Source organism: Ochotona curzoniae, unplaced genomic scaffold (assembly GCF_017591425.1).
Source record: "Ochotona curzoniae isolate NIBS_2020 unplaced genomic scaffold, NIBS_Ocur_1.0 scaffold_1852, whole genome shotgun sequence".
NCBI lineage: Eukaryota > Metazoa > Chordata > Mammalia > Lagomorpha > Ochotonidae > Ochotona > Ochotona curzoniae.
This window is the reverse complement of record NW_024467087.1, coordinates 58,701,484-58,728,273: the sequence shown is the minus strand read 5'-3', so window position 1 is coordinate 58,728,273 and position 26,790 is coordinate 58,701,484. Positions and strand designations below refer to the sequence as shown.

Below are 26,790 nucleotides of genomic sequence, written 5' to 3'. Positions count from 1 at the left end.
GTGACCCACAATAGCCCCCACCAGACCCACCCTTTGTTCTGGTTTGCCAGTGTGTGCAGCAGCCTAGTCCAGTCTGTCCCACATTCCATTCAGCTCTCATACATGTCAATGGACATTGAAGCCTAGTTCAACCCAACAAGCCTGACTATGCAGCCCGCACACATGCTGTTGGTTGCCTTTCTGTCTAGCACCCCCCCCCCAGCCCCAATCCTGGTTTCCGTGCCCTCCATAAGCTGTAGCTTTCTGTACCTGTTTATGTCTGTGATGTGGTGAAGTAACCATCTGAGATATGAAAGACAGGCAATTTAGGGTGCTGCTGGTTCTATTTGATGATTTCTAATCACTTGGGCTACATAGAAAAACCGAGCAAAAGTAGTAACAATTAATTTTAAATATTCACAATTGCCAAAAGGTAGAATTCAATAATACATGTTAGAAAACTACAGAAGAGGGACCTAATCTGTGATGTAGTAGGTAAAGCTGCTGCTGGCATCCTACATGGCTGCCAGTTCGAGTCCAAGCTGTCCCACTTGCAGTCCGGCTCCCTGCCTATGGACTGGAAAAACAGCAGAAGGATGGCCCAAGTTCTTGTGCCCCGTACCCATGTGGGAGATCTGGAAGAATGTCATGGCTTGTGGAAAGAAGCTCCCAGCTCCTGAATTCAGGCTGGTCCAGCTCTAGGTATTGTGCCCATTTGAGGAATGAACCAGTGAATGGCAGCTCTCTCTCTTTCTCTCTCTCTCTCTGTCATTTTCTCTATCTCTGTCTCTGCCTTCCTAGTAAGTAAATTAATAATTAAAAAAAAATTTTTTTACAGATGTATAGCTTGATTTTTCTGTATATCCTTTTCTGTTTTTTCTTTCAGGTGGATAAAGTAGAATCGTTCAAGTATAGTCAGAGTACTAAGGATAGCCTCCATGCCAAGTACAACACCAAAACCTGTGCCACTGTAGTGGGTGATGATCAATGGGGTCATCTGCAGTTGGATGCTACCTCTGTGTACTTGCTGTTCTTAGCACAGATGACTGCCTCAGGTAAGTACATGAGGAGATGTGCCAGCAGCCCCTGAGCACAGAGTGCATGCTCTGACTCGCATCACTTCTCCTGTGGTATCAGCCAGAAAACAAAATAGTTTTAAGTTGCTCAAGGAAGCACATTGCAAATATAACATTGTGTGAGTTTATACAGAGAAAAATCTCTTGGAAATCTGTTTAATATTCTGTTAACACTGAGAAAAAATCTGGGATACTAAATAATATTATTTTAAGTTGAGATCCAGGAAGTCTGGAGATAATCTGATTTAGACAGATATTTGTATTGTTTATTAATCCTCAGATAGCTTAATGGGAAGGAAGCACTTAGGGTTTATTATTTATTCCCACACTGTACACTGACAAGCCTGCAATTAGTAAAAATATGCATTGAATTACCTACTTTATATTACTTTTTGTGAATATATATGTTTTAGTAAGGAAATTAACTTAGGAATCAGAGTCAAAGTGGTTTTCTTATTATTAAATAATATGCAGTTCTCAGGTGGTTTTTACTATTAGCTATAGATACTTTGCCTGAAAAAGGAATATGTAAGGCACAACATTTCTCCTAAATTGAGGTGGATGCAATGAATGTGCTATTAGCTTACCACAACAGTGTGACCTATGGGTTGATTTATCTGTATATCCTTCTTTTAATAATGTAAATTTATGAATTTAATGGAACCTTTGTCAGATCTTCCTGAGGAAGTTAATACATTCTTCACAATACTACATTTTTCTTTCTCTTCCATTTTGATTACAGAGCTCTTTGATGCTAAGGGCATCCAGGCTGGGAATTCTCTCAGAACATTCATCTCATTTTCTTCCATGAATAAATATTTGGTAATAAGCCCTTAATCCTTTCCCCTCTAGAACAGACAGCCCAGAGGCTGAACAACCTTTTAAAATTATGAGCTGCCTACCTATGTATTTCCTCTTTGGCATGGGAAGCATCTCCCCTAATATATTTTTAGATTTTTAGGTATTTAAAAAGAAGGCATCTATTACTTTTTTCTAGTATTATTTCAATATCCATGTTGCAGACTTTTCTCCTACAAAGCAAACAGTATCTAAATATCCATTGTAGTCCCCTCTTTTTTTTAACCCCTTAAGGATGCAGAAATATACTGAAAAGGCTTGTAAAGGACTGAAATGTCCATTCAAGAATCTAGCAGTGCTCTCCAGATTTTTGAATACTTAAAAGTATAAGCCTGGTTAAAAGAACCTTAGAAAAGAGCTGAGTGCAGCTGACAAAATAGTGAGAAGATTATAAATGTTGAAAAAAAAATCTTTTCAGAAAACCAGCCACTAAATCATCTGCAAATTGTCCAAAAGACACACAGAAGGTGAAGAAATACTTATTCTAGCACATTTACCAAATCTTGTTAAGAGCAATGAGGGAGTGTGGCATTTGGTTATGAACCTACACCCTCCCCTATCCCAACACACATAATAGAAGTACTCCTCCAGGTGCTTATGGCCAAGGGCACAAATCTTCCCCCACTAGATCCCAGTTTGGAGCCACTGTATTTCTCACCAGGAGAGCTAGTTCACTATAAGTTTTCATTTTTTGAAATTTTAAATTTTTGTTTCAAAGACATATTTTACAGAGAGAAGGAGAAACAGAGAACTCTTTCATCTGCAGGTTCACTCCCCAGCTGGCCATAATGGCCAGAGCTGAGCTGGCTAGTCCAAAGCCAGGAGCCAGGAACTTCTGGATATCCCGCAGGGGTGTGGGGGCCCAAAGATTTGGACTGTCTTCTGCAAGGCATTAAGTAGGGAATTGAATTGAAAGTGGGATAGCAAGAACTCAAACCAGTGCACATATGGGATGTGATGTCACAGCAGCAGCCCCAAGCCATCATTTTTCATTCTCTCCAGTTTTATTTCGATATTACAGAAAAGTTAATCCATGCAGGAATGGCTAAGAGTTCAGGACTCCCTTCCTCCCTACCTTCAAACCCACCCTCCTAAAGCACACACATACACACACACACACCCCTCTGGAGAAATAACAGGTTTATCCCTGGAAGGGCTTGGTGACAGTACTAGGGCCTGATTGTCCTTGAACCACCTTAGATAGAGGTTTCACACTGTAAGAGACAAACAAATCAGAAGCTGTAAGCTCTGCTTAATTATCAGTTCATAAAGGAGGAGTTAATCTACTATGCTTGCCACCAGCTCTAGAGCAGTGGTACAGAAATTTCCCTTCAGGAAGAGGCAGGCAGAATAAAACTCTCCATAACTTTTCCCAAGAGAATTGACTTTATTTAAAACAGAATGTAGGAAATTTTGAGCCTAGGGACACTTTCAAAAAACAATAAGGATTTTAGTTCTTTTTTTCCTTTAAAATTTTTTATTTTATTTTTGATGCTGTTTACATAGTTGACAAGAATACACACCTATGAAGATCACTCAATTAGAGTGGGGAGGATCCAAGTATTGGGGGGAGATGGATGGGACAAATTCTTCCAATTTTCCCCTTCTTCCCTTTTCTCCTGTATCAAGATGGGAGGCTGCTCCCAGCTGCCAAACTACATCAGTACTTAGGGATGGGGGCGTCCACTTGATGTTATTTTAAAAACCCTGATATGGAGATGAATGTTATTGAGGGTGTTGCTTGAGTGGTTTTGATAGTTTCAAGATGCTGTATGTTTTGCTGCTCTAAGGTTCTAAGCAAATAAGAGGAGGCCAGTAGCCCAGTAAGAACAAGAAGCTAAACTGAAGACAAGCTAGGTGCTTTGATAAAGAAAATCAAAGAAAAATAGCTAAAAAGAGCCCTCCTAATGTTGGTACAAGTCTTAAAATCTTGCCTCAAAAATAATGCAAACAGGAACCTAAATTTAACTGGAGTGAGACTATGGAACAATTTATACCTTAGGGCATTATACAAAGCATAGCCAGATAAGTTGTGGATAAGTGGGAGCAAACAATTGGGAATGAAGCTGACACAGGGAGGAACTTAAGAGAAGGAAGAGGACCTGCTAAAACACTACTTTCCCAGGGTAACAGTGCACCTTATCCAGGTTGCACCTTCAGAACATCAGAAGTTACATCGTGTAGGGAAAAATAAGACTTCAGAAAGAGTTTCATTAAGTCACTAAATGCATGGTCAAACCAAGAGAAGAGGGTATTGGTGTCTAGAGTTCTTGTAACATTTACTTAAAATGTCCAGTTTTCAATAAGACTTTATGAAGCATGCCGAGACAGAAAAATATACAACATATACAAGAAAAAAAAAAAAGCAGGTAACAGAAACTGCCTTTGAAAGGACACTATATTGGACTTAGGACAAAAGAGACTTCAATACAGTTGCCACAGGGGTAGGCAGTGGACTCAGTAGTTAAAATGCCCACATACCATATAAAAAGTGCCTGGTTTTGAGTCCAGTTGTGCTCACAACTCCACCTTCTTGCTTATGAGCACTCTGATAGGCAGCAAGTGGTAACTCCAGTAGTTAGACCCTAACTCTATCCTTCTTCACCCATGTGGGAGACCTGGATTGAGTTCCTAGCTCCTGGCTCTGGCCTGGGTCCAACCTCAGCTATTGCAGGCGTTTGGACAGTGAACCAGTAAACGGGAGTTCTGTCTCTCTTTGTCTCCCCTTCCCTTTCTCTAATTGTACCCTTCAAATAAATCAATCTTTGGGGTGAAAAAAGCTAGGTAGAAATCAATAGAAAATCCTAAACTTTAACTGACTGAACTTAACACACACCTGTCCAAGAATAGTAGAATACATATTCTTCTTAAGTATACGTGGAATATTTTCCAGTATTATAACTTACTTATGATTTGGTATGTCATAAAGTATAATTCCTATAAAAATCTCAGATTTCTCTGCAAGCAAGTTTCTTTGATAAACTGGATCTAAAATTCATATATTTGAAGGACCTAGAATAGCTAAAACAGTCTTAATTCAGAGGACTCACATTTCTAAATTTCAAAATTTAATACAGAACTACAGTTGCCAAACTGTGTGCTAATACCATTAGGATAGGTGTGTAGATCAATGGAACAGAATTGAAAGCCCAGATACAAACAATCACATTTTGTTCAGCTGGTTGTTGACGAGGGTGCCAAGATAATTCAATTCAGCAATAATTGTCTCTTAAAAAAATGGTACAAGAACAACTGGATAGCTGTATGTAAAAGAATGAAACTGGACTTCTTCCTGTTGTAGATATGGAGACGAGCACACTGAGAAGTAAAGATATACTGTAGTATGCATCTGTACTCCTGAATTAAAAGAGAACTCCCAATGAAATTGTTAAATGTATCTTGACAACAAGATGCTGTACTTCATGCCATTGTCTATACTTACAAGATCATGATGTACTTAAACAGTAGAATGTAATTACTATTACTATTGTAATAATATAGTGGAAAACAATGTGGGGCAGGGAGAAGGGGGCTAGAAGGGGAAAACCCTGAGCCTATGGAATTATATCACAGAAAGTAAAAATTTTTAAAAATAAGTGGAGTCCAGCACATTAGCCTAGCAGCTAAATCCTCACATTGTAAGCGCCGGGATCCCATATGTATGCCAGTTTGTGTACCAGATGCTCCACTTCCCATCCGACTCTCTGCTTGTGGCCTGGGAAAGCCATACAGAATGGACCAAAACCTTGAGACCCTGCACCCATGTGGGTTGCCTGGAAGAGGCTCCTGGCTTCAGATCAGCTCAGCTCCAGCTAATGTGACAAATTGGAGAGTGAATCAGCAGATTCATTTTTTGTCTTTCCTTCTCTTTGTTTATCTATCTTTCTAATAACTAAATAAATCATGTAAAAATATAAACACACACACACACACACACACACACACACACTCCACTCCATCCCACCCCACCCCACCCCACCCCCTTTAACCAGGTGCAGAACACCTGCCAGCTACTGGCTGCTTTTCTCTCAGTAGTAACACTTGCCTAGGTACAAGATGACCTAGGCAATTACTTACAGCTGGGGAAGGATATTTTTTTAAGAATCTGGCAGCTTGAATAAAGCTTAAATCAGTAAATAACATCAGAGAACAAATTAAAGTAAAAGAAAAAAACTGCACACCTGTAGCAAAACTAACCAAAAATTGAGTGAATGCACATCTTGGTAGCAAACAACTTTTCATCTTGGGTACATACAAAAGGCATTTTCACCCACTGTTAGGCATGTACAGAACGTTTATTGTGAATGAGTGTTTATCTTTTCATCTCACTTTTGCAGATTCCAACAAAAGTTTATTTACAAAAAAGAAAACTCAAAATAAATCATAGACCTAAATGTAGGAGGAAAAACTATAATATAGTATATTGGTCTTGACAGAATTACCACAGGATGGATGGTTTAAAATAACAGAAATTTATTTTCTCATTTTTCTGGAAGCTGAAAGTCCTTACATAAAGATACTCAAAAACTTAATGGAAATTGAGTTAACAGGTAAATTTATTTCAGTGTAAAAAAAAAACCTTGAAACATTTCCACAATATGCATTTTCCATGAATTCTTTGAAAACTCTCATATATTTTCAAGAGAAATGAACACATGTGTTCATGCAAAAGCTTTTATATAAATGTTCATGGCAGCATTATTTATGATAGCCAAAAAGGAACAATTCAATAAACTGGAGATTGCATAAATAAATATTGATATATTCATACAATAGAATGTTTTTGTCAATCAAAAAATGAAATACTGTTGTACACTACAACACAGGTGAATCTTGAAAATAGTGTACTAAGTGAAAGAACCTTGACATAAAAAGTGGCATGTTGTCTAATTCCCTCTATATTAATGACCGATAAGGCAAATCTACAAAGAATTAGAGGAGTTATTTCTTAAGGCTCAGGGACTAGTATTGAAGGGAAATGTGGAGTAACTGCTAATGTGTATAGGATTTGTTTTTGGAGGTAATAAAAATGTTCTAGAATTGTACACTCAATAGATGTTTTGTGAATTATATATCAATAGGGTCTTTGTAAAAATGAAAGAAAGCAAACCTACTGTTAGTCAGGTGTATGCAAAGCAATCTGAGTGGAGGAGACTACTGAGTTGGCTCTGTTCTTGAAGCCCTGCACACTTGAGAGTACCTTATATATAGCACCATCACCTTTGGCCTAATCCAACCCTACTTCAGTTTATGTGTTCTCAAGTCTGTTCTGACAAGCAGTGCCTTGGCTCTATAGAAGTAACAGGATCCACAGGCCCTGCACTTAGGATCTTGCTTCAAGAGACTGGTCCCTTTCCTGTGGCTAACAGAATTGTTTACAGTCATTTAATAAAATTTTTAATGTCTGCTGTTCGGTATTGCTTAACACCAATCACAATGTTGTTAGATCCTTTAAGGATGTGTGAGTTACTTTTGGAGATGCAAATATAAATAAGATGGTTCTTCCCTTAAAATTCAGGTGCAGGAGTTTTTGAATTATATATTTCTATGAAGTTATTTTTCCTTGCTAGTATTCTAATACATTGAAAACTTTTGATTAATTATGAAATCGAACCTCTCTTTATTGACATTATAGAGAATTTTTTTAGTTTCCCACTGATTTAAAAAACTCAAAGGATAAGAAAACAAAAACAAAAATGCCTCAAGGGATCTTCAAAGAGAATGATTTGGAGATCTGAGAATTCCAATTGTCTTCTGAAAAGCCTTTAGTCCCTACTCACATTTCTTCTTTCTTTTCCACTTATCCTTAGCCTCTAGGGACAATTTTTAAGTTAAATTTATCTATTTTATTGTTTTATGATGCAGTTCCTTAGGCTCTAGGATTTCCCTTCTCCCCTCCCCAAGTTCCCTACCTCCACTACTTATTTCCCCCATATTACAGTAGTATAGTCCTTTATAAAGAGTCATTAAGTCCATCACCTGGCTATTTAAATGTATCCTGACATTGTAGGTATAGACAATGGCAGAGTCCGACATCCTATGGTCAAGATATAGTTAACTGTTTCATTGGCAGTCCATCTTTGATTTGGAAGTAGAGATACATCCTGCATTGTATCTTCATATCTGGATATGGTAGTCACTATTACACAGTTACTGTACATCCCCTTAAATGAGAAACCATAAAACAAAATCAACAGGAAGAAAAAAAGAAAATTTACCACAAGATGAAGTTAAATAACACACTACTGAATGACAAATGTGTCACTGAAGAAATGAAAAAGAAGATCAAAAGCCCTCTTGAAGCTAATAATGCTACCGTATGACCTGTGAGTCAGTAAGGAAATTAATAATAATAATGAAAAAACTTTTTTGAAGAAATGAAGATAAAAAACAAAAATAGCAAAAGCCCTGAGATGTAGCAAAACAATATTGAAAAGAATATTGATTTTGCATTTGCATGAAGGTAGCCTTATATCAGAGAGAACACATATTTGTCCTTTGGGGACTGATTTATTTCACTGAGCATGATGATCTGTAGTTTGAACCATTTTGTTGCCAATGGTAGAATTTCATTCTTTTTAATGGTTGAGTGGTATTGCATGGAGTAGATATACCACAGTTTCTTATCCACTCCTCTTTTGATGGGCATCTGTGTTATTTTCCCTGTCTTTGCTATTGTGGACTGTGCTTCTGTAAATATAGGTTTACAGATCCCTTATTCATATGCAGACTTCATTTCCTTTGGATCAGTTTTCAGTTCTCTTAGTTCTCCTTATTCTAAATGTAGGCTGTGTTAATGCAGTTTTATCTTTTTTTAAAATATGTTATTATATTTTTTACAATGTTTACATAGTTAATTAGGGCAAAAAGGTTCAAGGGCTACAGGAAAGTGGGTAAGACTATTATTTCCATATTGTTTCCTTCATGTTTAAAGGGGGGTATTAAGGGAGAAGGCCCACCCAATTTCCCACCCTCCCACCGAAGGTCCCGGATTTAGGGTATGCTCTGAGGTTCTTGCTCAAGTGGTTTTGATACTTCAACAGTTATGAATCGCTGCAATCTTGCCACTCCAAGCACTATGAGGTCTTTGAAGAATCCGCTGGTTGACATGGTCCATCATAGAGTCTCTGTTTGCCCCGTATTTCACTGCCAACATATAGCTGAGATGGTTGATTGATACCTGTTCTGTCTTCTCTTTTCTTGGTTAGGGTTCTGAGTCCAGCATTTCAATTGGGGAGATCTCCAAAGAAACTTTGTCTGAGGTGTTCGATACAGTTTTATCTTACATATAAAATTATGCATGAACTTCACAGTTAACTTTTTAAATTTTTTGTTTTTAATTTTGAAAGCGTTTTAGAGAGAGGCACACAAAAATGAGAAGAGGAAGTTATGAAGCAGATGCCCAATGTTGCCGCCTCCTCCCCTCTTCTGTATAAGAAGTTAAGGTCATTACTGTTGCAAGAAAGATCACTTGCTGCTGCAGCCACCCTGTGCTGTAGCAGCTATTTTGAAAGAGCCATATATAAGGAGGAGTTTGCAATCTGACTACACTGATATTATATCACTATTTAGCTCCAAAGATGCACAGTTCTGTGATGTAAAATGACTGTTAGCAGATTAATGATACAGATGCAAAAAAGTGAAATAATGAATTAGAAAATTTATTATTAGAAAAATAACAAGAAAAATTAATGGGATAAAATTATTTCATATGAATTTCTGAGAAGAAAAAAATACACAGATTAAACACTCCTAATGTGAATATATGAAATCCAGAACACTCCAAAATCTGAAACTTTTTGAACATAAATGTGATGACACAGTGGAAAATACCTCTCCTGGCCTCATATGGTGACTTTCAGTGTGAAGGCAAGGGTACTAAAAATGTATAAAATTATCTTCAAGCTATGCATATAAAAAATTTAATTTTGTGTTTAAATGTGATTTTCATTCCCAAGATATCTTATTTTATATGTGCACATATTCCAAAATTCAGATTATAGATGGGAAATGCAATTACAATACAAGGGAGCTTCAAAAATCTCATGGAAAACATGCATTATTGTTTAATACCATTTGTCTACAAACTTTTTGGAACCTTGTCATATACCACCTTTTAGGTAAGGTTTATATGTGCATAAAATCTCTTTGAAAGGGTACAAAAGAAATTAGGAAGACTGATTTACTTGGGAGAGGAGATTTGACAGGGGTGGGATGATAATAATTGCAGGTAGAGGGAAGCTTCTCTGTATACATTTTGCTTCTCATACATTAATTATGAAAGAGGATTACTAAGTACTGACTTTACAGGGTGTGTTTGTGCTAAGAATTCTTTCTGAACAGGCATGAGTGTTATCCAGGACATTGATGGTAGAGTTCATTTGAAAGCCGGCATTAAGAAGCATTTGACAACCATTTTACATCATGTTTTTTAAGAATGTCAGAGGATTTTTCCATTTCCAAGCAAGTCCTTTTATTTATTTGTTTGTTTGTTTGTTTGTTTTAAATATTTATTTATATGTTTGAAAGTAAGAGGAAGAGACAGAGAGATCTTCCATCTACTGCTTCACTCCCCAGATGGCTGCAATGGCCAGGGAGAGCCAGGACACAGCAGAGAGCCAAAGGCTTCATCAGGACTCCCACAGGGGTAATAGGTCCAAGTACTTAGGCCATTCTCTGCTGCTTTTCCCAGCCCATTTGTAGGGAGGTGGATGAAAAATGAAGAAGCTAGGACCCAAACTGTCACCCAATTTGGATTCCAGTGATGCAGATGGCTGCTTCACCTATTGCTACAACACCCTCCCCGCTCCCTATTTCCAAGCCCTTGTAAAAGAAGTTTTTCCCCTAAATCTTGCTGCTGTGGATGGGCTCGTTGCTTAGCAAGCTGGAGATTCAGGGCCTTTTCTTCCTGTAGCTCAAGTACATAGCAGGCATATATAATCATGTCCATTTAAACCAAACTATTAAATGTATTAAAGTTTTTGTTCAAGTAGATTTGTCCAGGAGAATATGAAAAGTGTGGAAATTTAGTATCTATACCTAACATGGTCTTCTTTCTATTGTGTGCTTATAGACTGAAAAGAAAAAATAAATTTTTTGATTTTTCAATTCTGAAATGACTTTGTGATTTAAAATCAAAGTAGTTTACACACATAGTAATTTTAAGTGTTGCAAAAAATTTGTAAAAGTTTAGTACTTAATTTATACATATAACAAGAATTTATACATATAAAAGTCTTGGTGCTCATAATTTGATAATTTAAGTAAAATTATATGCAGTGGGTCTTACAATTTTTTGCTTTATTTAATATGATTTTGTTTTTCTTTATAACTTTTTAAATTTGAAATGTAATGTCTGTTTATGTAGCATAGAATAAATACATTTTAGGGGCTGACATGGTTCCAGCATTCCCATATGGGCGACAGTTCAAGTCCTGGCTGCTCCACTTACAATCCAGCTTCCTGGGAATGGCCTGGGAAATCATCAGAGGGTTGCCCAAGTCCTTGGATACCTGTACCCGTATGGGAAACCTGGAAGAAGTTTCTGGCTCCCAGCAGACCAGCCCAGGACTGGCCGTTACCACCATCTGGAGAGTAAATCAGCTGAAACAGAATCTCCCTCTCTGTCTCTCTCTCTTGGTGACCCTTTCAAATAAAATAAATAAGTCTCCTAAAAGAATAAACATATTTAATTTTAAAAAGTACTTTTATGAAAACTAAAGATAGGGCCTGGCATGATAGCCTGGTGGCCAAATCCTCACTTTGCACATGCCAGGATCCCATATGGGCACCAGTTTATGTCCTGGAAGCTCCCTTTCCCTTCCAGCTCTCTGCTTGTGGCCTGGGGAAGCAGTAGAGGATGGCCCAAAGCATTGAGACAATGCAGCCACGTGGGAGACCCGGAAGAAGCTCCTGGCTCCTGGCTCCTGGCTTTGGATTGGCTAAGCCCCGGCCTTTGTGGCCATTTGGGGAATCAGCAGATGGACGATCTTCCTGTTTCTCTCCTTCTCTCTGTAAATCTGCCTTCCCAATAAAATAAAATAAATCTTTAAAACTAAAATAATAATTACAATTTGTTAAAATATGTTAAAATATGTTTGTGCCTTGTTTATTTGGATACTTGTGATTTTGTTTTTATTGTTTAGCAATCAAATTGCCTGCCATTATTCCTAAATGGAAATAGGATTACTTAGAAGTAGTGAAGTCATCTAATCACTACAGCTATCTATAAAACTTGTAGTGATAACTAACCCGTTTTGTATATTTGTTCCCTTTTTCGTCAGGACTCCATATCATCCACAGCCTAGATGAAGTCAATTTCATTCAGAATCTTGTGTTTTATATTGAATCTGCATATAAAACTGCTGTAAGTACTAATTGTGGAATGCATTTAAACATACGATGTTTTTGTTTTTAAAATAGTGTGCATCTTCTTCTTTCACTTAATGATGCCACTCAAATGGACCAATAGAAAAGGATTGTAGCAGAAATTGTCTTCAGCTCCATCTTTTACAACTCTACTAAGCATTTTCCCTATGGAAGTTACAGAAACAGTGGGCTCAAGATGTTGTGATTTCGTGTCTTTCAATTCCTAAGGTATTTTGTAAAATGTGTGCAGCGATCTGGGGCCAAATTTTGATCTTATTTTATTTAAGATCTCAAACAGAAGCAAGAAACAAGGTATCTAGAGCATATTACAGGTTGGTTAGCAACTTAGAAATAAAATATAGTCATGTGTTTAATATTATTCATTGGCATTGATTCAATAACTGTATGAAAAGGCTAGTTATTCTTTTTGCTAATATATGAGATAGATTCCTATCAAATTATCATAATTAATATCTTTGCCGTATGAAATACTATCACAGAACTATATAAGAGTGCTTTTTTTTTTCTTCAGTATAACATGACAGTTTTTGCCATTGTTCTTTGAGGCTGTATTTATAATCTCCAAAACTATATATAACCCAAATATCCATGAACAGATAAATGAATAAATAACTTTCAATATATACATAAAGTTGAAATTTAGTCAGCAATACAAAGGAATACACTCTTGATTCCTACAACAAAACAGATGAATTGTGAAGGAATTACACCTAGTGAAAGAAGCCAAGCAGAAATGTGCATTCAATCTGATTCTGCTAGTGCAAAGTTCTAGAAAATCGGAGGAGGCATTTACCATAGCAGTAAAGATGCTTATCCCATACTGGAGTGCATGGTTCTCTGCATTCGGATCCTTGTCCTGATCCTGGTTCCATTTTCTTGCTCATGTATACCCTGTGTGGCAACAAGTGATAATCCAAGTATTTGGACTGTGACACCCATGTAGGAGCCCCAGATTTTGTTTTGAGCTCCTGCTTTGGTGTAGTCGTCCCTAGCTATTATAGACATTTGAGGAGTGAAATAGTAGATGGGAGTTGTGTCTCTCTCTCAGCCTCTATAATAAGTAAATAATTAAATAACTATGTAGATAAAATTCTGTTCAAAATAGACGAAAAAATTTTCAACATTTATTTTTTCATATCATGTTGTTCCCTTTCCTTCAGGAACTCCAATTGTACATGCATAAGGCTGTAATGACCCACAGCTCCCTGATATATTGCTGTTTTTTTAAAAAAATTATATCTACTGTATGTTTCATTTTGAATAGTTTATTTCATAAATACAGAACCTGTGCTGGTTGAGGCCAAAGCCAGAAGGCAGGAACCTGTAGGTCTCCCATGTGGATAGAGGGACCCAAATACTTGAGTCATCATCTACTTCCTCCCAGGGTGTGGGTTAGCAGGAAGCTGGATTGGAAGTGGAAGCAGGGCTAGAAATAAGCCAGTCTGAGGTCAGTGCAGTGTCTCCACTAGCTAATTGTCCACCTGTAATTGTCATCATCCCATTCGGGTGCCAGTTTGTGTCCCGACTGCTCTACTTCTCTTCCAGCTCCCTGCTGTGGTCTAGACATGAAGTAGGGAATGGCCCAAAACCTCAGGATTTTGTACCCATGTGGGAGACCTGGAAGAGATTCCTGGCTCCAGGCTTTGCTCCAGGCTTCAGATTGGCTCAGCTCATGCATTTGTGGCCACTTGCGTTGTGAACCAGTGGAAGGAGAGTCTTCATTTCTCCTTCTCTCTGTAAATCTGCCTTTCCAATAAAAATAAATAAATCTTAGAAAAGAAAGAAGCTTATTGAAAGATAGTTGTAGGGGCACATACTTCATAAAGCAGTTAAGTTGCCACTTAAGAAATTTACATCCCATATTGGAGTGCCTGGTTTGAGTCTGAGATATTCTACTTCCAAGCCAACTTCCTGCTAATACCTACCCTAGGAGGCGAAAGATGATGGCCCAAATACCTGGGTTCCTAGCATCCACATGAAAAATTGAATTTCAGGCTCCTGGCTTTAGCCTGACCCATCGCTAGCTGTTTGAAGCATTTAGTGAATGAACCAGCAAAAAAAAAATCTCTGTGTGTGTCTCTGTGTCTCTTTAATACACACGCTCTCTCCCCCCCTCTGATTGTGTGTGTGTGTGTGCCTTTAAAATGCAACGAGTTTTGTTTTTGTTTTTGTTTTTGAGGATTTTACTTTAGTGCAATTGATTTTGGAATCCATGCATAGATTTTTTTTCATAATATGTGTTTTCAATGAGTTTTTTTGAAAACACATGATAGAATTTAAAGTTATTTGGAAAGTAGCTTCAGGGACTAAAATTCATTGACATCTACTTTAAAAGCATGTGGGTTATACTTAAAAATGGCAAATTAGCCCCAATTAGTATCTTTTATCAGAGATTATGCATCTAGCGAGTGATTAGTAGTTATGAATTGCTGACAGCATATTGGTTCTTTTGTGCCAGGATTTTGGTATATGGGAACGTGGAGACAAGACCAACCAAGGGATCTCAGAATTGAATGCCAGTTCAGTTGGAATGGCAAAGGTAATTTTTCCTTTCTTGTTTGTATGAGGTAAGGATGTCTGCTGCACCTTTTATAGATTTTAAAAAAAAGACCTTAATGTGAATGTGGAGCACCATTACATTAATTACTTTTTTAAAACTGTAGAATTTTGGATATGTAAATGAAAATCTTAATAAGTTCATATTCAATATACAAGCTTGACATTAGGAAGCCCTTTCTCAGTACTCTACTTTCACTCTTCTCCATCTTCCACACCATCGATGTCTTCCATCATGAACACTTTTCCATTTGCTTCACTTTTTGTTCTGCCAGCTTTTAACACATCTACAAATAGTAAGAAGCTGAAAACTAGGAAAGAGGGAATAGTATCACATATATCCATTATGATTAATATGCATTACTTAATGTCTTCTAAAAAAAGGTAAAGACACAGATTGACTTGGAAAAAGACAATCCAAGTACACTAACAGAATTTTAAATAGCAAGATGATACAGAAATATTTAAAGCAGAAAGATGGGCAAGTAAGACCTTACCAAATACAAATTTAAAAAGAACAGGGCCTGGCATAGTAGCCTATTGACTAAAGTCCTAGCCTTGCATGTGCCAGTATCCTATATGGACACCAGTTTGAATCCCGGTGGTCCTACTTCCCATCCAGCTTCCTCCTTATGGCCTGGGAAAGCAGTAGAAGATAGCCTGAATGCTTCGAACCCTGCACCCATGTGGGATAGCTGGAGGAGGCCCCTGGCCCCAGGTTCTTGACTCCTGTCTTCGGATCAGCTCAGTTCCAGCCATTGTGACCACTTGGGGTGTGAACCAGGGGAAGGAAGATCTTCCTCTCTGTCTCTCCTCCTCTCTGTATATCTGACTTTCCAATAAAAATAAAAAGAGCAGTGATGACTATGTGAATATGAAATGAAGTGGAATTCAAAGTAAAACAGTATATGGAACAAAGAGGACAAGGAGAGCCATAATGGAATTCTGAAAGGCATGACTTACATGTTATGAGCCAAGTCTAGTCTTGAATATAGTTTCAGCTTCTCAGGGAAAAATATATGAGAAAACAAGGTGAGGCAAAACAGTTATAAGGGAAATAAAGGAATAAATTCACAAAAAGCATTATCAAGCTATAAGGGTAGTAAACTAAAAAGATCATAGCAAATTTGAATTATGTAATTAATGCAGTTGAATTAATAAATACATGTAGAACTTTGTATCTACAAAATTTTTATACTCTAGTAAACTTCCAAATATATTTTTAAATAACCAAAGTGGTATAGATATTGTTCTACATTTTTATTATTTGAAAGGCAGATTTTTAACAAAGAAGAGAGGCCTTCTAGTCACTGATTCACTCCCCAAATGGCCACAATGGCCAGAAGCTGAACTGATCCAAAGCTGGGAACCAGGAGCTTCTTCTTGGCCTCCCATGTGGGTATAGGGGCCCAAGACCTTGGGTCAACCTCCACTGCTTTCTCAGGTCATAAGTAGAGAGCTGGGTTGAAAGTGGAATATCCACAATGGGGGGAGGGTTTGGGGAAGGGGGGGGAACCAAGTACCTATAAAACTGTTCACATAATGCAATGTAATTAATAAAAAAAAAGAAGAAGAAAGTGGAATAACTGGAACACAAATCAAAGCCCAAATGGGATAGGAAAATTTCCACTAGTTTATATGTTCCCCATCCATATATGACGAGATATGGAAAATGGGGTTCCCTTTGGTGCAAACCAATTTGACATCAATCCATAATTTGCTCATAAATTGCATTTCCATCAACTTTTTGAAGACCCCCCCCCATAAATCATTTTCCTCAAATCCTTGCTAATTCTGGATATTTAAAGGTTTCAGTTTACTAAAACCGTGGGTTTTTTAATTTTGGTTGTGTTTGATTGTTTGTTTACTTCTTGTTTTGAAATCACATGAGACTTACAAAAAAGTTGTAAGAGGTATGCAAAAATTCCCTACGTTCTCCACCTTTCAACATTTGATTGATCTCTCTTTACAAAACACACACACACACACACACACACGTGCACATGCATACATATTATTTTTTCTGAACCAGCGGAGAATACATTATAGACATGATACTTCTAAATACTTCATTATGAATTTCTCAAAGATGTCCATAACCACATTAAAAATCAGAAAATTGGGTCAGGCTTTTGATCTTCATTCCACATTGGAAATCCTGCATTTGATCCCATACTCTAGCTCTTGACTCTAGCTTCCTGCTGATGCAGATCCTTGAAGGTAGCAATTGTGGCTCAAGTAGTTAAATCCCTGTTGCTCACATGGAAGACCTAGACCGAGTTACTGGCTCCTGGCTTCAGCCAGCCCAGCCGTGGCCATGAAGCCATTTGGAGAGTGAACCTACATTTGGGACTCTCTCTCTCCCCCATTCCCTCTCCCTACCTCTCACATAAATAGGTAATTTTAAAAAAAAAATCAGGAGATGAACACTGACATTATACTCTTACCTCCTTCATAGACTCCATTTAAATTTCTTGAATTGTATCAATAGTGGCATTTATGGTTAAAAAGAAATTGAAGAATCAAATGTTACAGGATGAGATGTTGCATTACATTATGTTGTTTCTTTAGGCTCCTTCCATATGGAACATCTTTGCTTGTCTTTCATGATTTAATATTTTTGAAGAGTGTAGGCCTGTCATTTTATTTTATTGTATTGAAAAGATTTGTTTATTTTATTTGAGAAAAGGAGTTATAGAGAAGGAAGGAGAGATAGAAAGAGATCTTCCATCCACTCGTTCACTCCACAAATGGCTACCATTGCCCAAGCTGAGCTGATCCAAAGAGAGGAGCCAGGAGCTTCTTCTGGATCTCCCAAGTGGCTGCAGGGGCCCACAGGCATTAGCAGGTGCTTTCCAAGGTACATTAACAGCAAACTGGTTGGTAAATGGAGCAACCAGGACCCAGACTGGAACTCGTATGGGTACCCAAACACCAGCCCCATGGGCTATTATTTTATAGAATGCCTCTCAACTTTATTTTACATATTCCTTCATGATTATGTTCAGATTGTTTTTGGCAAAGTTAACGCAGAGATGGTTCTGTGCCCTCAGTCAGTCATCAGGAAGTTCAGGATGTGATTTTCTCTTATTGCTGTTGATGTTATCTTTCATTTCATTAATGTAATATCTGCCTGGTTCTTCTGCTGTAAATGTACTGGTTTTCCCCTTGAACATAGTGACTATTTTATGCCTTGCCAAATTGTACTTACCCTGTACATTTCAGTTTAAGTGTCATTTCTTTAGAAAACTTTACAGATCTACCTCCTACCCTCAAAAATAAGTCGAGTTTTCTTCTGAAGAAGTACAGAGGAAAAAACTAAATACTTGAAATACTCAATTTTGTTAAAAACTTAATGTAAACTAATGCAACAGATGTATGGTCTTTTCTCATATTAGGGAAAAAAATTTAAGATCCTGTGAGGGATTTTTTTTTTCATGAAAGAAGGTATTGCCATTTACCCAGTGATAGTTATATTAGTACAACTTGTTATCCATAGTTACCTTGGTACAACTTACATGAAAAACAATTTTTTCTTGTAAATTTAAAATTAATAATATCATCTGACCCAGTACTTTTGGCCTACTGGTTATGCCAGCTGTTAGAATACCTTGCCCTACATTAGAGTGCTGACTTCCACTATCTGGCACTAATTACATCTCCTGATTTCAACTCCCTACTAATGGAGATCCTGAAAGGCAACTCTTTTCAAGTAAATATTTTATTAAAACCTCAAAACTAAACTTTCCTTGGACAATGCTAATTGAGTACCTACTGTGTGTCATGCTGTAACAGATGTTGGTAACAATACTGTCCTCAACTGCAAGGATTTTCTAATTTCACAGAAAATGTATACCAAAGATCTGTTTCTAATACTAGAAAATTAAACACAAAGAAAGGACAGTATAGTGGAATGGGTTAAACCACTACTTGTGATGCTGGCAACCCATTGCAGAATGTCATTTTGAGTCTCAGCTATTCCACTTTGAATCCAGCTTCTTGCTAGCTCACCCAAGAAGGCAGCAGAGCATGACCCAAGAATTCGAGTCTCTGCCACCCATGTAGAAGACCAGGATTGAACTCTTGACTCCTGGCTTTAGCCTTGCACAGTGCTGACTGTTACTGCCGTTTGGGGAATAAAACAGTGAATGGGACACACTCACTCACACGCTTTCTCTTTCTCTCTTTCCCTCCCTTCCCCTCGCTCCCTCGCCTTTTTCCTCCTTACCTCCCTCTCCTTCTGTCTCTGTCACTCTGCCTTTAAAATAAAGTATTTAAAATTAAAAAACTAAGTTTCTAAGAATTACTAGGTAGTTAAATATACTTTCTTATGTCGGTGTCTTACGTAGAGCTCCCCTGGAAGAATAATTTGCTACAAAGCCATCTACCATGTTAAAATGATTTTTAAAGTGTGATGTTTGACTCAATAGTGCTACACATTTCTCTGGGGTAATATGGAAGACAAAAAAAAAAAGAACAGAAACTTCTGAGAATGAAGAATGCTAATCTATTTTTATTCTGGACATATTAAAAAATGAAATCATATAGATAAGCTACTGGAGAGACAATGGTTTTTTTTCATCAATATAGCACTAATATTAATCTTTTGTTCTTTAATCCTTATAGGCAGCCCTGGAAGCATTAGATGAACTTGACCTGTTTGGTGTGAAAGGTGGGCCCCAGTCAGTTATCCATGTCATGGCTGATGAAGTACAACACTGCCAGGTAAGAGAATCACATTATAACAAATTATACTCTTGCCAGTACTCAGAACACTATGGGTTTTAGATTAAACATAACCAAATGAGATAACCTCATGCGAAATATTTTTATGAAGGATCATGTACTGATATAATCCTAATAAGGCATTGGATATGAAATGTATTATAGTCTTGTTCTCTCACTCAAGATGGCAAAGCAGGAGTAGGGAATGTTTTTTTTTTTTTTTCTACCATGGATCATTTGGATATTTATGATATCATTCACAGGCCATGCAAAATTATCATTTCAAAAATTAACCTGCTATGGATTTATTGAATTTATAATCCCAATTGCAGGTGCCTTGGCAGGACAATGCCAAATGATTTCACAGGCCTTATCTATCCTGTGGCTTGACAGTTCCCCATCCTGTTAATGAAATCTCACTGTAATATGTAAAAATCTCCACTGCTGTCATGTTAAAGGATTATGGTTCTTCCTGAAAATCTTCTCTGCTAAATATACAAAGAAAACAAGCAAAGATAAATTGTTAGTGCTTTTTAAAGTGCCTCTAAAACATTCTGTTGTCCCTGGTTGACTATACGATTAAATATTGGAGATTAGACTGTGAAAGTGAGAAATAGGTACCTATACTTTAGTTTATGACCACTTTGATATTGAAAGATTAAGATTCTTCTCATTGGCTTGATGAATTTTCTCCCTTTTCTCAAACCTGGATTAAACACACACGATATCCTAGTGAGTATCAAATCATCTTCCAGCTTTAGAAACAAAAATTTCTCTAGAAGAATATATGTTGGAGGTAAAGGAACAGAGCTTTCCCCATCCTGATTGTCAGAAGCTGCATTTGCTCTCAACTTTATTCTTTTTTGAAGATTTGTTTTATTTCTTTGAAAGGCAGAGTGAGAGAGAGAGACAAAGACAGAGACAAAGAAAGAATTCACTCACCAAATGGGTGAGGAGCCAGGGCTTGACCAGGCCAAACTCAATCTAGTCTCCCATGTGGGTGGTATGGGTCCACATACTTGGACTGTCTTCTGTTGCTTGCCCAGGTGCATTTCCAGGGTGCTGGATTGGATATGGAGCAACCAGGACCCCAACTAGTGCTAATACAGGATGCCAGCATCACAGGCAGCAGCTTAACCTATTGTACCAAAGTACTGGAACCTTAACTTTATTCTTAAATAGTTGCTAATGGAGTGACAAAATTGTGAATGAGATGATGATGCCAGAATAGTCTTTATCCATAATCAACTGCTTCGGGGGATGATTTACAAAAACAGTTTTTTAAGTTATCACTACTTCATAATGTTTAGGTTTTATTTTCAATGATTATCATTTATAAAACTTTTTAAAATTTTATTTGTTGGGAAACTGAAAGACAGACAGCAAGACAGAACTGCCATCTACTGGTTTAATCTGAATGTTTCCAACAGCTAGGGCTGGGCCTGGATCAGATAAAAGCTGGAATCTTGGAACTCTGTCCGGTTCTGCCACATGGGTAGCAGGAATCAAGTACTTGCGTCATCACTTTCTACTTCAGAGGGTGACATTAGCAGGAAATTAAAATTGAAAGTGGTGCTGGAACCTTCACCCGAGACACTCTGATATGGAATGCAGGTGTCCCAACCTGTAACTTAACCACTAAAGCCAAATGCCCATGTCCACATGAATGTTTTCAAATTAAGGTTATTACTGTTACGATACCAAGGTGTTTAGTAGTGTGCCACATATATCTTTCTGGTTTTTGTTGTTTCTGTTTTTGTTTTTGTTTTAGTCTATCCTTAATTCACTACTGCCCCGGGCCTCAACATCCAAAGAAGTTGATGCTAGTCTACTTTCAGTGGTTTCCTTCCCAGCCTTTGCAGTAGAGGATAGGAAGTTGGTAGAGATCACAAAACAAGAGATCATCACCAAGCTTCAGGTGAGTCTAGATGTGCCTTTCTTTCCCTTAATGCTATGATTTTGAAGGGAAATGAATTCCCTTAGGGACTTTGAGTATGACCTATGTTGGTGACTCAAGAAACATTGATATTTTGAGTTATCTTCAATATGTAGTTTCCATTAAAAAAAAAAAAAAGAAGAAGTTGTTGTTAAAACTTCTGCTGTTAGGAACACTCCTTAAGGGAAGTGCCTGTAACTTATTCCTCACCCCAAATCAATCTCTGCTGTTCAACTGGTTTCAGGATTTTTGTTTCTGTTTTTGGATATCCTGTTTTGTTAAATGATAGGATCGCACATGTAAATGTTGCAAAAGCTGTGTTACTTTTCTTTTGTTTTTTTTTTTTTGTTCCATGTAAATATTTATTAAACAAAGCTAATTGGGCACTGTCCACTAACCTCATGGTAATAAATTATGTAAACTGTGTTTTTTTGTTTTACTTGGACAACATATAGTGGAAATATGCACACAGTCTACATAAATAGGAGTTTGTACTTATTAAGTTTGGTAAACTAAACATTTCCTTCACTTTTGCTCTAACTCAAGCAAAGGCTGTATTTCTGATTAATGATATCATTGTCCCAGTTTACAAACTTCTTGCCTCTCTTCTCTGCATTGCCAGGGTCGTTATGGTTGCTGCCGTTTTCTCCGAGATGGATATAAAACCCCTAAAGAGGTATGATTGTTTTCTCCAAAATGTAACTATTTATAGATTCATTCAGAGAATACACCTCACTGATTGTACTTAAATAAATCACTAAATAGTGTAACAATAACTGATGTGTGTCATATTTGTTGGGCTTAACTGCCAAGTTCTCAGGTTGCAGATATTTCAGGATTAAACAAAAGGTCATGTAGCCCTGCCTCTTCCTGCAGTTTGTTTCAGGAAAGAACTAACAGATGCTAGAGTGAGCAAGTGAAAATATAAGTAGAAACAGAATATTTGCATAGTCTCAAACTACATTGAAATATGTAATGATAACAGTAAGAAAGAATTATTTTTCTGACCTTTTTTTCACTTTGTTAGTTCTAAAGAGTATTTGTTCTTAAAAAGCCAATCTTATTCTGTTAATCAAAAAATCTCCTCAGAAATGTCATCAGAAAAAAAGTATTATTATAGGGAATGAATGGTCAATAAAGAAGCAATTTAATTGGTAATAAGTAAACATTGTTTAAGACTTAGGTTTTCTAATCAAAATCCATTAAGGTTAATTTTTTTTTTTTTACCTTTGAATTGGTTCCCTGCCTCTGCCAGTCTACTAAAATTATGCTGTAAAGCAGGAATGAGGAACTTGTTTTCTGCCAAGAACCGTTGGGTATTTATAACGGCATTTGCAGGCCATACAAAATTGCCAACTTACAAATTAGCCTATTAGAGATTTATTGAATTTCAAGTCCCACATGCAGTTGGCTTGACAGGGGCAGACCAAATGGTTTTATGGGACTATTTTATACACCCTGCAACCTGGACATGCTTCATCCCTGCTAAAACATTATCACAGACTCCTAAATTATCAAACCCATAGTCTTTCTCAATTCTTAGCCTCTTTGTCTTCTCTGTATATTACCCTTACATTTTCTTGAAAATTGTCTACTGCCTTAATTTCCATAATACAACAGTATCCAGATTAATTACTTTCTGCCCTTTCCTCATCCCACTCTGAGAATTTACCAAGATTCCATTCTTGAACACTTCTTTTCATTCATATTATACTCTTTCACAGAGCTCATCTATAAATTGTGCTTTATGTGTCATTGCCGTGAGAACGACACCAGTCTGCCATTTCTAGCTGCCCCCTAAATAAATGGATATTATAGCTTATGGTGTCTTTATCTCCTACTGCTACTTCAAAGGTAGTAAATATAAATGAGTTTTTATTATAAACCAATCTTCATTATCACATACACTCTGGCCATGTCATTATTATCCTAGTTATACTAATTAGAAGTCACCTCAAAGTACTTGCTCAGGAAGGAAAGTACATACACATAATGTCTTCCCTGGTGTCATCTCTGAAACAAGCTATCACTAGTGAAAAGCCATATTTTAGTAACTGAATGAAAGATGAGCATCTAGCCACTGAGAGATAAGACAGACTTTGTTTATTGTGTTTTTACCAGGATCCCAATCGTTTATACTACGAACCAGCTGAGCTGAAGCTATTTGAGAATATTGAGTGTGAATGGCCATTGTTCTGGACTTACTTTATCCTTGATGGTATCTTCAGTGGCAATGCAGAACAGGTAATGAACTGAGGAAGGAGTTTTTGTTTTTTGAGAGTCTATCAGTATGTTCATACATTAATGAACATATTGATTTTTTCATGATACAGTTTCAGAGGCTCTGGTATTTCCCTTCCCCTCTCCCCAAGCCCACTCCCACCCCTCTGACTCCCCTCATGTTATTACAGTAGTATAGTCCTTTATAAACAGTCTGTCATTCTGCTCTTGAAGTAGGTATGGACAATGGCAGAGAGCCCTGCATCCTGACAAGATATATTATCTGTTTCATTGGGAGTCTATCTTTGATTTGGAAGTAGAGAGGCATACTGCATTGTATCTTCACATCTGGGTATTATAAGCTGATGTTTTCTTGTGGAAGTGTGTATTCATGTTCCTGACAGATCACCCGCATGGCTCCATACCCACCAGCCTGTGTGCAAGAGTAAGAGAATAAGATACAGATAAAAAGTAGTGAGAATAAAATAGTGACATTCTTAAGTCAGTAAGTTATACCTAAGGTAGAACATAGTAGCTCAGGTCTTTGGAGGCAGGATGACTTGAGCTAAACTCCGTACTTAATTATGTACTTCTTCTGTGATTGGCATTTTCATAATCTATTTCCCTTAATTTCCCTGAAAAGGGCTTTAATTATACTTACTATATTGCGAATTATCTGAAGCTATTGAGTGTGAATTAGCCATTGTTTTGCATATAGTTTATCCTTAATGAGCCCTTCATGGGTAATCAAGAACAGGTTATGAGGTGAGGTTATTAAAATTAAATAGATTGCAGTGTGTGAAACTGCTAGCATAATATATGACCCATAGGAAGCCTTGAGCAAATGCTTTTTCCCTTCCTTGCCCAGCTTACTTGGTGAATAAGGCTCTCTGCATTAGGATATTCTTTGGTTAAGGCCCGCTCTTAGGTTCCCAAGGAAACTGTTTTTCTGCTTGTCTTTTATCTTCAGGTTCAAGAGTATAGAGAGGCTCTTGAAGCAGTGCTCATCAAGGGTAAAAATGGAGTCCCCCTTCTGCCAGAGCTATACAGTGTTCCTGCTGACAAGGTGAGTTGAACAGTGCCACAATATGGAAGCAACAGAAGCAGAGCAGTACTTTGATCATACTGCCTCATTTGCATCTGATAATTTTTCCTCTTTTTACTTTAATGCTGTTAAGAGTTTTAAGTACAACAGATGATTTTTTTTTAATTCCAAAAATAAAATTTTCAAGCATGATGCAAGGACAAAATGATCAAACCTTACTGTTGAGACTCATGTGGAGATCATTAGGTAGAACTGGAGTGATGATGTTTGTTCTTGTGAGCTCTGGTTTTAGTGTTCTCCATTTTGAGATCAGTAATCTGGGATTGTTTGAGTACAATAGGCTTGGGAAATAAAGTCTATCTTGTCTTCATTTTTTGAAAATGCCTGTTGTGTCTGTTTCTCTTCACCATTGTGAAAAGACCAATAAGCACAGGAGAGATAAGCATAGGAGAGTTTTCCATTCTGAAGGGAGTTGGTAGAATTTCAGAACCTATCTCAGACCTGCCTAATCAGAATGTGCCTTTTAACAAGATCCTCAGGTGATTTATATGCGTATGATAGCTTGAGGAGCACTGTGCCTAGTCTACAGTTACAGTGCTTGATGTTTTAGTGCATTACATATATGACTGTATAGGATATGAATCACAATCCAGACAGCCTTTTTGTCAGTGTTTTGCACTTCCTATTACATCTCAATTAGTCTCTTCTTTCTTTTCTTTTAGGTTGATGAAGAATATCAGAATCCTCACACTGTGGACCGAGTCCCCATGGGGAAGTTGCCTCACATGTGGGGTCAGTCTCTATACATTTTAGGAAGTTTGATGGCAGAGGTAAGGAAACGTCAAGCCTGCCTAATTTTTTCTGCCTTAGTCACCTTAATCACATTTGTGGGGGCCGGTGTGATAGCCTAGTGTCTAAATCATCGCCTTGCATCTGCTGGGATCCCAGATGAGCATTGGTTCGTGTCCTAGCAGCTCTGCTTTCCATCCAGCTCCCTGCTTGTGTCCTGGGAAAACAGTCAAGGATGGCCCAAAGCTTTGGGACCCTGCACCAATGTGGGAGACCCAGAAGAAGCTCCTGACTGCTGGATTGACTCAGCTCTGGCCATTGTGGCCACATGGGGAGTGAACCAGCGGGTAGAAAATCTTTCTGTCTCTCCTTCACTCTGTAAATCTGCCTTTCCAATAAAAAAAATTAAATAAATTGTTTTAAAAAGTCACATTTATGAATGGATGATTAAATCTGTAGGATATCTTTTAGTTTTTCTACTTTGCCTTAATTGTAGTTTTTGCTACAGGTCCTCAGAGTGTAGAGCACAGCTAACTCTCAATAAAAATTTCTTGCCCCTGGCAACCATGTCTCTCATATTGTCGAGGCTCCCTGCTTCAGCACTGTGCTTAGAACTGCTCAGATTTTAGGCCCTGCATCTTTCCGCACAAGCACCTTGTGTGGTAACTAACAAATCCATTTGTGCTTAGAGAGCAACATTTGATTGGATTAAATGCTGCCCTTTCTGGGAGGCATAATGTTTTACCATATAATTGAATTAGTCTGTAATTTTAGGCACCATATCAACTGGTTAGAAACACGATGGATTTTTTTGTTCAGCTGGTTTCAGAGTTTGTTGCTTTTTAATTGACTTTTGGTAAGGAATGAATGTTTCTTGTAACCTGTTCCATTGAGACAAATCTTACTGAAGCAATTTTGACTTTATGTTTAGTTTTCTCTTGTGTGTATGGCATTTTTAAAAAAGTTTTATAGATTTTTATTGAAAAGTCAGATATTCAGAGAGGAGGAAAGACAGAGAGGAAGATCTTCCATCTGATGATTCATTCCTAAAGTAGCCACAACAACTGGAGCTGTACCCATCCAAAGCCAGGAGCCAGGAGCCTCTTCAAAGTCTCCACAAGGTGCAGCGTCCCAAGGCCTTGGGCTGTCCTCGACTGCTTTCCCAGGCCACAAGCAGGGAGCTGGATGGGAAGCGAAGCCACTAGGATTAGAAACAG

At 37.6% G+C, this 26,790-nt stretch overlaps 1 protein-coding gene across 5 annotated transcripts in view; it reads left to right on the top strand.

Moving 5' to 3' along the window:
* Positions 1-26,790, top strand: part of PHKA1 (phosphorylase kinase regulatory subunit alpha 1) — a 104,623-nt gene that overhangs the window by 13,368 nt on the left and 64,465 nt on the right. For all 5 annotated transcript variants that reach the window (XM_040999650.1, XM_040999649.1, XM_040999648.1 and 2 more), the window contains exons 4-12: positions 866-1,034; positions 12,197-12,279; positions 14,761-14,841; positions 19,485-19,583; positions 21,355-21,501; positions 22,142-22,195; positions 23,641-23,763; positions 24,710-24,805; positions 25,507-25,614. In XM_040999650.1, coding sequence (XP_040855584.1) covers positions 866-1,034; positions 12,197-12,279; positions 14,761-14,841; positions 19,485-19,583; positions 21,355-21,501; positions 22,142-22,195; positions 23,641-23,763; positions 24,710-24,805; positions 25,507-25,614 — 960 coding nt within the window. The remainder of the gene's footprint in view (positions 1-865; positions 1,035-12,196; positions 12,280-14,760; positions 14,842-19,484; positions 19,584-21,354; positions 21,502-22,141; positions 22,196-23,640; positions 23,764-24,709; positions 24,806-25,506; positions 25,615-26,790) is intronic.